General features: G+C 37.3%; 2 protein-coding genes across 5 annotated transcripts in view; one reads left to right on the top strand and one right to left on the bottom strand.

The window, feature by feature from the left end:
• Positions 1-14,099, top strand: part of LOC149829401 (uncharacterized) — a 33,633-nt gene extending 19,534 nt beyond the window's left edge. The window contains exons 10-13 of one of the 4 annotated variants that reach the window (XR_016434452.1): positions 2,519-2,949; positions 3,036-3,107; positions 4,450-4,602; positions 4,666-4,785. Coding sequence is in view for 3 of the 4 variants with exons in the window: in XM_090018096.1 (XP_089874222.1) it covers positions 2,519-2,949; positions 3,036-3,107; positions 4,492-4,602; positions 4,666-4,738 (687 nt within the window). In the remaining variant the exon portion in view is untranslated. Of the gene's footprint in view, positions 1-2,518; positions 2,950-3,035; positions 3,108-4,449; positions 4,603-4,665; positions 4,786-12,723 lie in introns of those variants that run through there. The other 3 variants (XM_090018097.1, XM_090018096.1, XM_090018098.1) reach the window with 3 other exon arrangements.
• LOC149829400 (calcium-dependent protein kinase 10-like) lies at positions 5,703-15,351 on the bottom strand. The gene is made up of 7 exons (XM_090018095.1): positions 13,602-15,351; positions 8,669-8,812; positions 8,399-8,551; positions 7,595-7,710; positions 7,128-7,295; positions 6,361-6,585; positions 5,703-6,126 (listed from the first exon to the last, which is right to left on the bottom strand). Exons 1-7 carry the CDS (start codon positions 14,371-14,373, stop codon positions 6,004-6,006), a joined length of 1,701 nt encoding a protein of 566 aa, XP_089874221.1. The 5' UTR covers positions 14,374-15,351; the 3' UTR covers positions 5,703-6,003.
• Between the last annotated feature and the right edge of the window lie 231 nt (positions 15,352-15,582).

Genomic DNA, 15,582 nt, shown 5'->3' with positions numbered 1-15,582 from the left:
AGGTGATCCAAATAACCGTCACTCCACCACTAGTTTTTATGTGTTCTTAGGAGACTCATTGATATCGTGGAGATGTAAGAAGCAACAAAAAGTTTCTCTATCCTCGATTGAAGCTGAATATCGTGCCATGGCGACTACTACCATGAAAATTGTATGGATTCATCAGTTGCTAGAAGACATGGGATCACAATAGAAGGGCCCACTAAGCTGTGCTGTGACAACAAAAATGTAATTTACATTGTGAATCACACTTTTCATGAGCGGACTAAACACATCGAAATGGACCGTCACTATGTTCGTGAGGCTATCTCAAATGAGTCATTGACCTTCCATATGTCACGTCAGAATATCAGTTGGCAGATTTTTCACTAAAGCTTTGTGTGCTCCGCGCTTCAACTTCCTCCTTAGCAAACTCTCAGTCATCCTGTTCTAAGTTTGAGGGGGGGTGTTAAATTATGTAATCAACCATGTAATCTAATATATATATATATATATATATATATATATATATTTGATATATAAGGTAATACATATATATAAGGTAATACATATACATATATTAATATATATGTATATGTATCTACTTATTATATATATCAAATATATATATTTTCGTATTGTAGGGGTAGTTTAGTCTTTTTACACATATTCTTTTTGAAATATGTTTTGTAATTATTGTTTTTCTTTTTCTTTTTAATTTATTATTTTATTTCATTTTGTAAAAGGTAGGATGTACCTTGGAGGGGGCCACTATCTAGTCGTTGGGCCCCTTCCAACGGTCACATTTGTGACCGTTGGAGGGGCTCCAAGACTAGAAGTGGAGCCCCTCCAAGTCCTCCACCTCTTCTATTTAAAGGGGCTCTCCCCTTGTGTATTCTCAAGGCTTTGGGATTATTGCCCAAGCTTATTTTCTTAATGCTTATGATTCTCGTGTATGCATTTGTGCATTTGTGAGTTTGTATTGTGTTTTTGTTCATAAGTGTCTCAAGAGTTCTTGTTGTGCTTATGTGCACGTATTTATTTCCAAAAATATTGTAATCTTAATCCTCGTAGCTTGTTGGAGATACTTTTACACTACTATGCCCCACAACCCTTTTCCCCATATGTGGTGCTTCATTATTGAAGCACACGTTACATAATTTGTGTTGTTTAGCTTCATAGGTATGATGGTGATTTTATCTTGATCATCCATCTTTTATAAAGGTGATAAAACAATGAGAAAAATAAATAAAGAAAGAAAGGGTAAGAGAAAGCAAACACAATATTTTGATGCAACGGGTCTTTCTTTTCTCTCCTTCAAAAGAGGCTTTAAAAACCCCAACCAAGGTGATAAAACATCTTTGCAAGCTTGGGACAAAAACGAGGTAAGAAATCTTCACGATGTAGGATGAACCTCGCTCTGATACCATGAAAGGAAATGAGGATCTTCCAAACATGAACTTAGATCCGCCCGAGAAGGTGTCTAAAAAGACACTAAAGCATAACCCTTAAAAGGGGTATAATGAAAAACAAAAGAAGAAATAAAATTATTCTTTATTGATATGAAACACTAAATGCTTAAGAAGCATTGGAATAAGATACAAGAGGGGATGCACCCCTTTATATACAAGTGGGAGAGGAGAGCTCTTAAGGAGCTCTCCTTGTAACCGTTGGACTAGTCCAACAGTTATAAATGTAACCATTGGACTAGTCCAACGGTTACATTATTAGTTAAGTTCCAAGTGAAACTTAACTAATAATGTAAGTCTAGTTCTATTAGAACTAGACTCTCAAAAAGCTAAAAAGAAAATAGCAAAAAAATACAGAAAAATAAAAATAAAATTACATAAACATATAATAATAATAATATGAATATTATTATTATATATATTTTATATTTTAAAAGTTTCATCACCATCACTCCTGAATAGGTGTGGTCTGCCAGGCCTATTTCTATTAACTATTTCCCACATGATTAATTAAGAATGTGACAATCCGACATGACAATAGCTGAGCATTGACAACTATTGTATGAAGTCCTCATTTGGTGTGATGAATCTTTCTGCCTTAATTTATCAAAAATTAAAAAATATTTTCTGCATATTTCTTGAAATAAATCGTACCGTGCACATGCATATATACTTCATCTTGTATTTCCATATAATTCCATAATTTTATATTATTAAATGTTTTGACTTTATCACCCATATGGAATAACAACCTGGAAGTTGTAGGTCATGATTTCATCGATGTGTAAATCACTTTTGTAAGGTGTTGATCGTATCTTGACTTGTTAAAGTTGAATATGTTTATCATTTTCATAGTTACCATTTTGTGCATTGTGCCCTTTAATCCTGCTGAATCAACCTGAAATCATGGATGATGTATACTCTTTTGATTGGTCTAGTAGTGGAATTCTGAAAATTGCATTTTCCCTGTATATTGCTGCTAGTTAGTTGCATCAGAGATGTCAAAATCACAAACTGCCGACCTCTTTGGTATCATTGGCTAACATAAATGCAATGGATGGCTTGTGTAGGCTGTTGCTTCAGCAGCTAAAGGTGACAAAGATTTTGACAAGGTCTTGGAGGAGGGACCAATGTATGTTAGAATTCGCAAAGGTCCGACGCAGCTTGGAGGGTCGGTGGATATTGCAGATCATTCCAGAAGTGAACGTGTGAGTGGAATAAATGATGAACAAGCGGTTGGCATTGAAACATTTCCTAGGATAAATGAAATACATGTCGCTGAGATTGAGAAAGATGATGTGCAAGTGGTAGAATCATCTTTGACATCCCCATCTACATCAGAAGGCAATAGCAAGGAGAAAGGGGTAGTTAGTCCCGAAGTTGAACTAGCTTTGGAGATGCTGGACAATGCAATTTCTATTGTTCGTGAGCATGCCCGTACTTTTCCATCCCCAGTCCAAGTGAATGGTGCTTTGGCTAAGTTGGTGACATCTAATACAAGGTTGGATGATTAATATAGGTTGTAAGTTTTATGATGGCGTCTGAAAACTGTTTGACAGCTTCTCATGAGAAATTATCTTCTGATAGAACAAATGGATCTGAACCAGAAGAAGTGGAGGTGCATGCCAACGAAGCTAACATGATTTATAGTAATATGAGGTAAGTATGGTCTCATTTTAAACTTGGCATCACAATTGATGAATTGATCACCAAATCAATTACCTTCCAACAACGAATAAAGGCACAGTTAAGAGTATAATGGATTTGCATTATCATCTTCTGTTTACATTTAAAAGGGCTCACCAAGTTCAGATACAACCTGTCCCGAATCAAAATCTGGTCAAATCAGGGCACGGCTGGCTTGTATACATTGTGGTTTACAGTTGGATCATGTCCATCAGTATTCGGTTGACTCGGTCAAGTCTTGAAAGTCTTTGTAAACCGAGTCTTTTTGTCTAAACTATGCGAGTAAAATGAGTAAACTCCATGTCTCAGTGGTATGGTTGTGTCATGAACAGAGTTTTCCAATCAAAGGCTTGACCAAAGTTAAAAACAATCTCGGTGAAGGTGTAAGCTTCACCGAGTTAAAACAGTCTAGCTGTCATCAACAGAGTGCAGGCAAGCTGACCCGGTTGAGCAAGTCTTTGACCAGTTGACCAATTAAAATGTGTACCTGTGGTCTTTGATCAAGCCCATGCCTGAACCGTCTGTGCCTACTTGGAATAGTAAGACAAAAGTTAATTATATGGGGTAAACCTGGTGAATGAGACTCAGCAATTCTCAAGTTGTGCGACTGGACTTTCAAAACTATGGACCTTTTTAATTAAAATATCATATTATCAGTTGCACCTATTGAAAATAAGATGAGAGAGAATCGTTTACGGTGGTTTGGACATATTCGGCGAAGGCCTAATGGTGCTTCAGTTAGAAGGATGGAGAAATGGAAAAATATATTAGTTAAAAGAGGTCGGGGTAGGCCTAGGAAGACTTGGATGGAGATGATAGGAAAGGATATGAATGCTTTGAACCTCACCGAGGACATGGCATTGGATAGAAATGATTGCAGGAGAAGGATTCATGTGGAAGACCCGGAATGATTTTCTTTGTTGGTTCATATCGCCGACCCCAATTGTTTTGGGATGAAGGCGTAGTTGTTGTTGTTGTTGTATTTTCAGTTCAGCATAAATATTAAAAAAGGGTAAAACCATTCAACCAAAGCCAAAATGATAGTCCAATCACCGATTCTTGTTCTAGGTATTCTTTGAGCAGAGCAATAGATGTTCGCTGCTCAGATAGCAAATCCGAACTCTTTAGCTATTACTAGCTAATAAAACATTTTCCCATGGTGATATCAGTAGTTGTTCATCTGATAAAAATACTATGATTGGAAATTTGCTGAAATGTTCGTCACAGTTCCTTGTAAAATTTGTCATAACAATCTCTTTCATGGGATAAAGTAGACACAATTCATTAGGAGATTCTAACAAAAAAACTTGGACAGATGCAATTTTGATTTCGTGATCTACTGATTTACCAATGGCAGACATCTACAAGTGGAAACAGACACATCAATGCCGCCAAATCTTGAGGGCATACCAGAGGCAGAGGCAGGAAGAAGTCCCCGTGGTGATGTGGCTGCAAATGTTGCTAACAGGTTAGACAAGCCAGACTCAGACAACTCCAATGAAGTTAATGTGAAGACTAATGGTGTTCACAGGAGTCGTTACTCGCCTTTTAGAAGGAAGATGGTGGGAAAGAGGCATCGGATTTGTTGCTTAAACCTTGTATAATTTCCAAACCTCTGATGTTTCTACAAAAATTGACAATCTTGATAACTGCATGCGGAATTGCTGATTTTCCATGGATCGTGTCATCATCTAATCCTGTAAAATCACCGTACCTGAGACAGAATGATGGGTTGCTAGTTGGTGGCTAGCACCATTGTCCATTGGTGGGCTAATCTGTAGCAGTTGAAAATGCTTGGTGTGGGTGATAGAGATGGGATTTTGGACTCTGGTGATGACTTGTTGCATAGGCTGGGTGTCTTGCTCTCACCCGAGGACCACGATGTGATGTCCACTAATCCTAGGAAACCAATTATGGTCGTCCTAACCAAACATCCGTGTCCTGAGAAGAGCCCAGGTGTTGACAACCTACCAAAATGACATCTTCTTGACCTACCATCTCAATACTATGAGAAATAATTTGCTTGTGTAAAAATAGATTTGCAAAGAGACCCAACGCTCGCAGGCCGACAAAATTCTTCGTTGTTTTCAGTTGGTATTACCCTGTAATTAGCATCCCATACTACAATCTTTTCACTTACAAGGAAGCTCGGAGCTCGCTCTGAATTGATCCCGTCTCAATAAACACTACCCGCTCTTAACCTGCTTTTCCCTAGGGGTGGCCATGGGGTCCCATCCCACTACACCAAACTCCTTTGGGGAATCATTTTCCTACTTGAAAGAGAGTCAAATTTTCCATTTATATGATAGCAGAGTATCAGCCCTGTGATCAACCTTGTTCATTCAAAAATGAGAAATCTGAAAAGACTGAAAAGTGTAAAATGGCAGGTCTTCAAACTTTTCTTGTTTAGGTAAAAGATGACATACTTCAATCATCAACTAATCATCAGAAGGTAATCTAGTGGGAGAAAAACAACGGTAGATTGCCAACCCACCAATAACATGCAAGAAAAAACAAAAAGTGCTTTACAAGAGAACAAAAAATTCAGTGATGTACTTCCGGGAATTCTGAGAAGAAACTCTGGTATGAACTATTAATGATGCAGGAGACAGTTGAAGTGTTTTATACAACAGACTACTACATGTACAACCAAAACCTAGTAACCATCTCAATTCAAAGACAACCACAAAACCTTCAATAACAAATACAACAGGCAGAAGCTACAACGAATCAAGAGCTATATCTTCGGATGCCTACAAACACCAACATCCCATTGAGTGACTTCCTCACGAGTCAGGCAAATATTTACAACCTGTATGCAACTTTGATTCTCCAAGAAGATGAAAAAAATTCAAATATCCAACTATAGTCATCCAAGTTTTAGTGCCTCTCTAAAGCCAATGCTGAAATTGTTCTGCAGGCCTTTCTTACCAAAAACTGGATTACCTTTCTGCATCATTGCTACAAACTCATTATAATCTATACGTCCATCCTGAGAAATTGTGTAAAAAGAATTAGTTTATATGATAAAGAAGTGTCACACAAGCAATAAGCCTCTATTTGATCCATGACAGGCAGATACTAAAATTGACAATGTAGTAGCAGATAGTGAAAACCATTTTTGTTGAAATGTAATCATGCAAAAGAATCTTGCAGAAAGAAAGAGGGCTTTTCACCTACAGGATAAAAAGGAAAGGATCATTCATTTCATAGAGATGAAACTCACATTATCCTGATCCACTTCATGGATCATTTCTTCTAGGCGTACATCTTCTATACCAAATTCTTCACAGGCCTGTTGAAGTTCATCCTGTGTGATGTATCCACTCCCATCTTTGTCAAAGTATGAGAAAGCTGCAAATAGATGATCTTCCCGCTGGGCTTTGTTTAAATGAAGGGTTGCAGCTATAAACTCTCCATAATCAATGGTCCCACTGTTGTCCACATCTGCCTGCCAGATCATGATGTGAACAAGTATATTAGCCAAAGAACTAAATGATGCAGCTCCGTACTCTTCATGCAAATGTTGAGCATATTGGCCACATCAGAATTGCAAAGAGTATTCTTAAGTCCCAGGTTAACCACATGTAGAAGATAATGCAACAAAAACGGGCTGTTGTTGACCTTTCATAGCTTAGAATAGGAGACGAGAAAAAGAAAAAAGAGAACTATGTTTTAGTTAACTGATGCTTCCCTGGTCTAAAATAATGAACAGCAAGATTTCTACTTATGAGACAAGTAATTTTTCAGGTGAAAAAGATGTGGAGCTCTACTTTCCCATCCTAGAGGCCCAAAGATAAATTTGAAACCATGGCAGGGGTTGTGCATCTAACCTAAGCATTTGATGTGTTAGAAGCAAAATATACATTTTCATAAATCTTCAAACATGCTGGAAACTAGAGGAAATGAAAGAAAAAAAAATAGTAATTCTGGAGAACAAATTTGTCAATTGAACAAAAGTTTTTGTACACAACTTGCAAGGTAGATACTTACTGCTTCCATTAGGGCATGGATTTCAGACTCCGTCAAATTAGCACCAACCCTTTTCAAACCCGCCTGGAGTTCCTCAAAGGTGATAGATCCACTGTCATCAGTATCTATCATCTTGAACATTTCTTTCAGCCCAGCGATCTCTTCTTCGGATAGACTTTCAGCAATGACCTACAGTGAGCATCACATTTTTTAATTATACAAATAGAAGTTTAAAAGAATGCAAAATATCACACAACTAGAAAAAATTAAAAAAAATGCAGTAGTTTCAAATAGTTGATAATTAATCAAACAGAAAAAAATAGTTGATGAAGCTCATATCTTGTTCATAGGGACAACGACCATGGGTACTCATTCACATGATAAAACCTCTTAATGATATTCATATGATACAAATACATTCTTCCCACACATCAGCATTCATGCCACGACATTGAGAAAATATCTTGAATGGTTACGGTGAAACTTACTCTCAAAGCCATTTTCTTGAGCTTATTCATAGCAGAGAATTGTTTCAAACGGGTCAGAACTGCAGAATCAAGAGGCTTATCGGGGGCAACACCATCAACCTGAACCCACGGGTGACCTGAAAGGAAACCATAAACATCGACTTGCTAAGAGGAAAGGGTTTCACTCAACTGACTATCAGAAATATTTTGCATATTCTGGTTTTTCACAAAAATTTCTAGAAAAAACTCAGTACACTTGGAGCACAATGCTTGAAACCCTTATGAGAAGAAAGTAAAATTCCATAACAAAAGGAGTAAAATAAATCTGATATACATCTTTGGAAATACTAACCAGGCAAGTGTATCCTTATTCTAATCCAGTAGAAGGCTATGTAAATCAATAATAGCAGGCTCTTTTGCAACATTCAGGAAATGTAGCAAGGGCTCAAATTCAAAAATATGAGAAGGGTGAAATTTAAAGAACATCCTTGTTTAAAAATGAAACTTCAGTTTCAATCAAACATGGAATCAGCTTGCTGCACCTATTTACAATTGTTTGCAATAGTACATGTGCTTGTAAACATCAATGATTGATTCCCTGTTGCTAATCAATTTTCAAAACTGGCTTGCAAAGAAAATTGTGAATTGGCCGCTTTAAAGTAGCAGGAAATTTTGTTCATTTTTCTTTCTTCTTTGAGAAAGTACTTCATTGTGTAGGTAATAGGATATAAATTTGTACCTCAAAAATAACAAGGGATGTTTTCAATAAAAAAAATAGCAGCATTGATATATAGAAAGAATAGACTGCCAAAGAATGCAACGTACACAAGACTTCATGGGCCGTCACCCGCCTTTTAGAATTCCTAACAAGCATTTTTTTTATCAAATCTTTTGCCTCGACCGAGATTGTAGGCCAAGGATCCATTGAAAAATCAAGTTCACCATGCAAAACCTGTTCAAATATTCCCTGTTCGGTTTCTGCAACAGAAATCATGTAACAAAAGAATTAAGCAGCTAATTTCTGTAAAAAAAGAAGGAAAAAGAGCATCTTACAAACAAAATATCAGAAGGAAAAAGAATACCCAAGATTCTCACCAGCCCAGAATGGAGGAACTCCACATAACAAAATGTAAATGATGACACCTGCACTCCAAACATCCGCCTCTGGTCCATAATGTTTTTGAAGCACTTCGGGCGCAACGTAATAAGGGCTTCCAACCACATCAGTGAATGTTTCTCCTGTAGGAAAGGAACAGTTTCCCATGCATAGTATCAGGCTATATGCATAAGGATGCTTTTTAAAGGGATGACAAGCTAGAATTGTAACTCTATTGTATTATTTATATGTTTTGAATGCCAATCTGTGGTGGATATTCTTCCCAAGCAATACATCAATTATGCTTATATTAAGTTGGAACCTGACTCTCAAGTCTTTTAAGAAAATCCAGCTTAAGAGTATATAACATTGGTAGGTGAGCTGTTTTGAGTGTCTAAAGGTTAAGGAAAACAAGTGAGAACAATAAACCCATCACTTCAACTATACACAACAAAGAAAGAACAGACATCTTTCGAATCTCCAGCACAACTGCAAGACAAAGAAATTAGTTGAGAATTTGAGATTGACCTTGCTAATGAAGAACTTGATAATACACGGGTAAGCAGACAAAGCCAGAATATATGTGGGCAAAAGCCCCATGGTTGGATGGATTTAGATCATCTCTCAAGTCCCATAAGAGAGCCCTGATCAAGAAAATGTTTTCCAGTAAAAATATATCACTGGAGGCTTGTCATACTATGATCTGAGATGGAATTTGTATAAAAATTCTCCCACAGAGTAGTAGATGAGTTAAAGATCCCATATGAAAATTTCTTTTATCACATATTGTTTGGAGACAATAAGAAAAGCATGCCCAATCATAAGGATATAGCCCTTCACAATGTGAGATCTCAATGACAGCTCTCCAACCAGGAGCAAGCCATGTAGTCTGATCCATTGGGCTAATGTATAAGAATTTTTTGTTCTTTTCTTGGCCAATTCTTGAAGTTGATTGTCATTGCCTGGGGTCTGATAAGCACCATGCGAAACATGAACCCTAAAATTTCACACATTTAAACCTTAGCAGAAGAACATTAGTTTTATATAAACTAACAATTGGATTTCGTCATTTGAGTTTGATCATGCAAATGGCTGACCAGTACCTATTGGTGGGATAGATCTTCTACCAGTCAATAATAAAAAATGACGAAAGCCCAGGACAAAGTAGGAACAAGTACTACATGATAAAACCCTAAACAATCACCTTCAAGCAGAAAATTGAGTGAAAATGGAAATCCATGATGATAGTTACCTTAGGAAAGAATGAAAGAAGTTAATTCAGTACCATGCAGTGTTGCAAGTATCACACCGCATCGTACGATACAGTACAATACGTATCATAAATATTATGTTTTTTGAAATGATACACACTCATATCATGGTACGAGTGTGTATCATATCTGTATAAGATGTATCGTATGATATAGTCATGTATCATACCATATCGTACATGTTGTATCGTACGATACTTCGACACACTTTTAAAAGTGCTGAATCATATTTTTTATTTTTGGGGTTTTAAAAACCTCTTGAGGGTCAACTTCCTCATTTGTGTAGAGGTCATTAAAGGGAAACTCACGCACCCTAAGAGCTATGAGAGCGAATTGGGGGCCGATCCATATGCAAAGGATAGGGCTTTTGCGGTTAGCTCAAGTAAGTTGGAATTTCCACCATTTTTTTCACTCAAGAGAAGTGGGTTAAGGTAAAAAAATATATATTTGTTGCTTCTTATTGAGTTTTTTTGAAGGAAGATGGCATTAAATGACCCGGCATGATAATAGGGCACTCATGTAATGAATGGGAACCAATTGAAAATCGAGTGAAAGTTTTGCCATTGAAAATCGAGTGAAAGTTTTGCCATAATACTTTCTCTGGTGGTATCTCTCGGTTGAAGCATCATTTGGCTGTAACACATCACAATATTGCCTCATGTACGTCAAGAAATTTGCCGGAGGCCGTGAAATGACAAGGCCACCAATTTCTTACCACTTTGAGAAAAAAAAGCACAAATGTCACAGTTGAAAAATGGTTTTATGATGTCTGCATTCCTTTCAATATGGCAAATTTATTTCATTTTCAGACCATGGCAGATGCCATAACCAATGTCGGACCTGGATATAAAATGCCTTTCTTTCATGATTTGAGAAAAAAAATTCTAAATGTTAATATGAGTGAACTGAAGGCATATTGTGATGAGATGACACAATCATGGAAGGAAACCAAGTGCAGCATCACGGCAGATGAGTGGACTAACAGAAAGACAAGGACCTTGATAAATTTCTTTGTCCATTGCCCGAAAGAAACTATGTTTTTAAAATCTATAGATTTGTCTAATACGCCCAAGACAATAGATGTGTTGCTCAGGGTGTTTGATGAGGTTCTGTAAGAGGTGAAGCCTGAAAATATAGTTTAATTTATAATTGATAATGCAGAAAATTCTAGAAAAGTAGGTAAAGAATTGACAGAAATTTATGGGACATTCTTTTAGACCCCATGTAATGCCCACTGTATAGACCTCATGCCTGAGGACATCAACAACATGGATGAGATATAACAAATAGTTGGATGTTGCCAAAAAATTACAAAGTTTATTTACGATCATGCATGGATTTTGAGCTTGATGAGAAATTGAGTTGATTCGTAGTTCAGTTACTAGATTTGCTACGAACTTTTTGTTAGTGTAAAGTCTAGTAAAGAATAGAACTGCACTTAAAAAAATGTTTTCATTAGATGAGTGAAATGCACATCTCAATGCAACAAAAGAAAAGTCATAAAATTGTGGATAATGTATTTAAAAGTGAATTTTGAGACTCTCGCATGAAGTGGTTGAAAATCATCATACATTTGGTGAAAGTACTTAGATTGGTTGATAGTGAAGACAGGTAAGCTATGGGTTATCTCTATGAGGCCATAGATAAGGAAAAAGAGGTCGTTAGAGATAATTTAAAAGGGAAGAAAAAACTACAAACCTATATGGTGCATCATTGATCATAGGTGGATTGGCAGCTTCATCAACATCTTCATGTTATAGCATATTATTTGAATTTGAATCTTGCATTTAGATATTCCCTCACATTTAAAGTGAACAAGAAATTTTTTAGATTGCATCGAGAGGTTGATCCCTGATCATTTCACCCAAGATGAAATTCATGAAGAAATAAATATGTATGACAATGCAATGTGATTTGAGGAGACCTGCAACAGTGCAGAACCGTTCCATAATGCTTTCAGGCTAAGTCACACAGACTCGGCTATAAGGTCGATGCACCCGCGTCGACACGCCCCGACACGGGTGCAGCTTCGGACACGGGGCGGACACGGTCAACCAAGTATCAGACTCGGTCAACACACCGGGGCTGAGTCCATCCACATTTTGGACGCGGTCAACTTTGACTGAGTCTATTTTTGTCTATTTTTTAAGGCAAAAGATATATAAAAACTAAAAAAAATCAATCTTTTATATATATATATATATATATATAGTCGTGTCCCCTAATGGGCACAACTTTGACCGAGTCTTATTATTGTTATATATATATATTTAAAAATATATATACATATATATAGCCGTGTCTCCGTGTCCAAAATTTTTGAAATTGCTCCGCACCCGTGTTGCACCCGTACCCGCACCCATGTGACATAGCTTCCAAGTAATTTATTTTGTTTATTTTAATTTTATTTTGTTATTTATTTATGATGTTTTATACCTATTATTGTTTTCTCATTTTATTTTTTTTATTATTTTTAGACATGTGGTGGACTAGTTTTGGGAGTGATGTTTCATATTTGAGAGTTTTTGTCATTTGCATTCTTAGTCAAACACGTAGTGCAAGTGGATGTGAAAAAAACTAGTGTCTTTGAGAAAATTCATACAAAAATAAGAAATAGATTAGAGCATAAAAGGTTCGATGACCTCGTATACGTCCACTACAACTTGTGGCTAAGGAAGAAGTATATAAAATTATCAAGTTTATTTAGCGATGTGTTTATTTAAAGTTTTTTTAATTTCATACAAAACCCAACTAATTTTAATTTTTTCATGTCATCTTTTTAGGCAAATTGAGAAGGTATCATCAAGGAGGCATAAGGAGTAATTCGATCCTATCAGGTTAGAATATTTTAATGTGTTAAATGCATGGGTTCAAGAAGAACCAAGCATTTTAAATGAAGAGGATATTCAGTGGATCAACGTGAAAGGAGCCCAGGAGGTAAGAGATAAATAACCCACATATATTGGGGAGGATGTGAATGTGGATGATGAACAAGGAGGAGAAGAAGAAGAAGCAAAAGAGGAAGATGATGATGATTGAAATCATATACATTTGTTTTTGTTTATATTTTAGAAAAACTTGGTTATGTAAAAATTAAGTATTCACAAACTTGGTTATTTTGTTTTTGTTTATGTATTATGAAACTATGAGTCTTGTGACATGTTCTTAATTGCATGATATTTCATATTTTGCATTGTTATTGTGAGATATGCATGCATTATTATTTGATCTTTAACGATGCCTTATCATGAATGCTTAATATGTAATTCTACATTTGTATCTTGTGCAATTCAGCATTGTTTCATGTGTTATAATTTTTTAGGATTTTTCTTGAATTTTCCTGATTTTTTGGAAGTTTTGGATTTTTTTATTGAAAAAACACTATTTTTTACGTGTCTTATTTTGTGCCCGATACGATAAGCTTTGTGCATGTATCCATTCTCAGATGGATTCATATGTATAAAAGTCCGCCAATCCGACAGCTATACGTAGAAGGAAGATGGCAGAGATTCCAACAAGGAAAAATCTATGTAAATGAGGATATATTGCAACTATATGATAGTAAAAAAGAAAGACTCTGTGTGGGAAGAGAATCTGAAAAGGAAGGTATGAGAATCCGACTATACGAGCAAGAAAAGGGAGTTCAGTAGAAAATATATACCTGGTTTAAAGAATATAGACAATCCAAAATCAATTGTCTTGAGAGGCGACTCCTCTCTTTGATCAACGAAAAGGAAATTTTCGGGCTTTAGATCCCGATGCATGACCCCTAAAGAATGGCATGCTTCCACAATACCGACGATAACTCTTGCAAGATCAGCTGCCTTCCTCTCTGTGTAATGCCCCCTCGCAATGATCCTATCAAAAAGCTCTCCCCCACCACACAGTTCCATCACCACATGAACTGCGACGGCGTCCTCGTACGCGCCCATGATGGATATCACGTTGGGGTAACCAGCAAGATGGTGCATTATCTGAATTTCCCTCCTCACGTCCTCGACATCCTCCTCAGACGTCAACTTCCTCTTTGCAATAGATTTGCACGCATACTCCTTCCCCGTGGCCTTCTCTACGCAAAGATACGTAGTCCCGAATTGACCCTGCCCGAGCTTCCTCCCCAAACTATAGAAATCCTTCAAATTCTCCGTCTTCCTCCCCAGAACGCAATTGCGAATACTGAGTTGCCTCTTTACTTCAGACGCTGAAGATGGTTTCTGGGCCTCCTCTGCCATTTTCATGGGCGAAGGAGGCTTATCTTGAACGGGAGGCGGCTCGGTGGTTTTCGATTGTGCTGGGTCCTCTGCCGGAGGATCTTCGGAAATCTGCTCTGGCGTCTTCGTCCTCCATAGGCTGTACCGGCCGGTGGCGGCCGCAGAGACAGTCTGAAAGAAGTCATTTTTCGTAAGGCTCGGTCCAACACACGTATTCCCCATCCGAGAGCACCCTCAACTTCAGTTTGCTCGATCGGACAACCAAATGGAGTTCTTCTCCTACAGAGCGCATCAACAGAGGAGAAGGAATCTCCTCCCAGATGTGTCTTTCATCAAACTAAAAGTGAGATTTTTTACCCAATTGCGAGACAAAAAAAAATCATCAACGAATTTCAGCGACCGGAAAGTTCGATCGAAGCGGAAACTGAAGAATTTTGTCGGTTATCTTGAAAAGAGTTACCATACAACGAAGATTCCCCGGACGACGGATCGGAAGATCAAAAGCCCTTAATCCAAGAATGAGAAGAACGAAGAGAAACTCCCAAAAAATCCAATTTTAAGAATTAGGCCACTAAAATGAACTAAAAATGAGATTATACTCGAGACAAACGGAGAAAAAATAAAGAAAAGAAAGAAAGAAGGAATAGATGAGGAACGAACCGATTGAAATGATAACAGATAGAGCAATGACTATGCTCTGTCTTTTTTATTTCGACTGTTGAGTCTAACAACAGAAGAAGATAAAAGAAGAGAGGAAAGAAGAAGGGAGAGGGATTACGGCATCAGATAGAAAGGAGGGAGGGAGAAAGAGAGCCAAATCCCTGCGTCTTAATTATACAACGCAAACAAATAAAGAAATCGAAAAGATAAGGACTACTCAAAAATAAAGTCTCCAATAGAAAATGCCAGTGTCAACACTTTCCTCTTCTCTTTGCTCTTTATTTTTTTTTAAATTAAAAACAAAAATAAAAAAAGAATCTTGTTGAGAGTCTTGACTTTTGAGACCCTTCTTCTTCTTTTTCCTCGGAGATTAAACAAAAGCAAAGAAAGTAAAAACTGAAATAAAATAAAAGAGACTTCCTTTGACTTGGAGCCCCGCAGCCCCAAAAACCTGACCGCTTCCGTCCGGACAATGATATTCTGGGTGCGATTCCCTGGTGGGGCCCCCACCCCAAGCTAAGACCCAGCGAGAGGCTGAGAGGACCTGGCCCGGACCCGTGGAAGATCCATGACTGATCCAAGAGCTATGGCATCAAGCAAATGAATACCTAATGAATTCATTGGGCCGGGTCGTTGCCTAGAACGAATCATGGGCTGAACCTATTGGAGGTCGTGAGGATTGCCAATAAAATCACATCGTCTTCATGGTATCTCAATTTTATCATCTAAAACGAGTACATTACGACTTCATAACAAGGTGTGTGTGTATAT

This window comes from Nuphar pumila, chromosome 9, assembly GCF_984573655.1.
Source record: "Nuphar pumila chromosome 9, dmNupPumi1.hap1.1, whole genome shotgun sequence".
NCBI lineage: Eukaryota > Viridiplantae > Streptophyta > Magnoliopsida > Nymphaeales > Nymphaeaceae > Nuphar > Nuphar pumila.
This window is presented reverse-complemented; position numbering and strand designations above follow the sequence as displayed.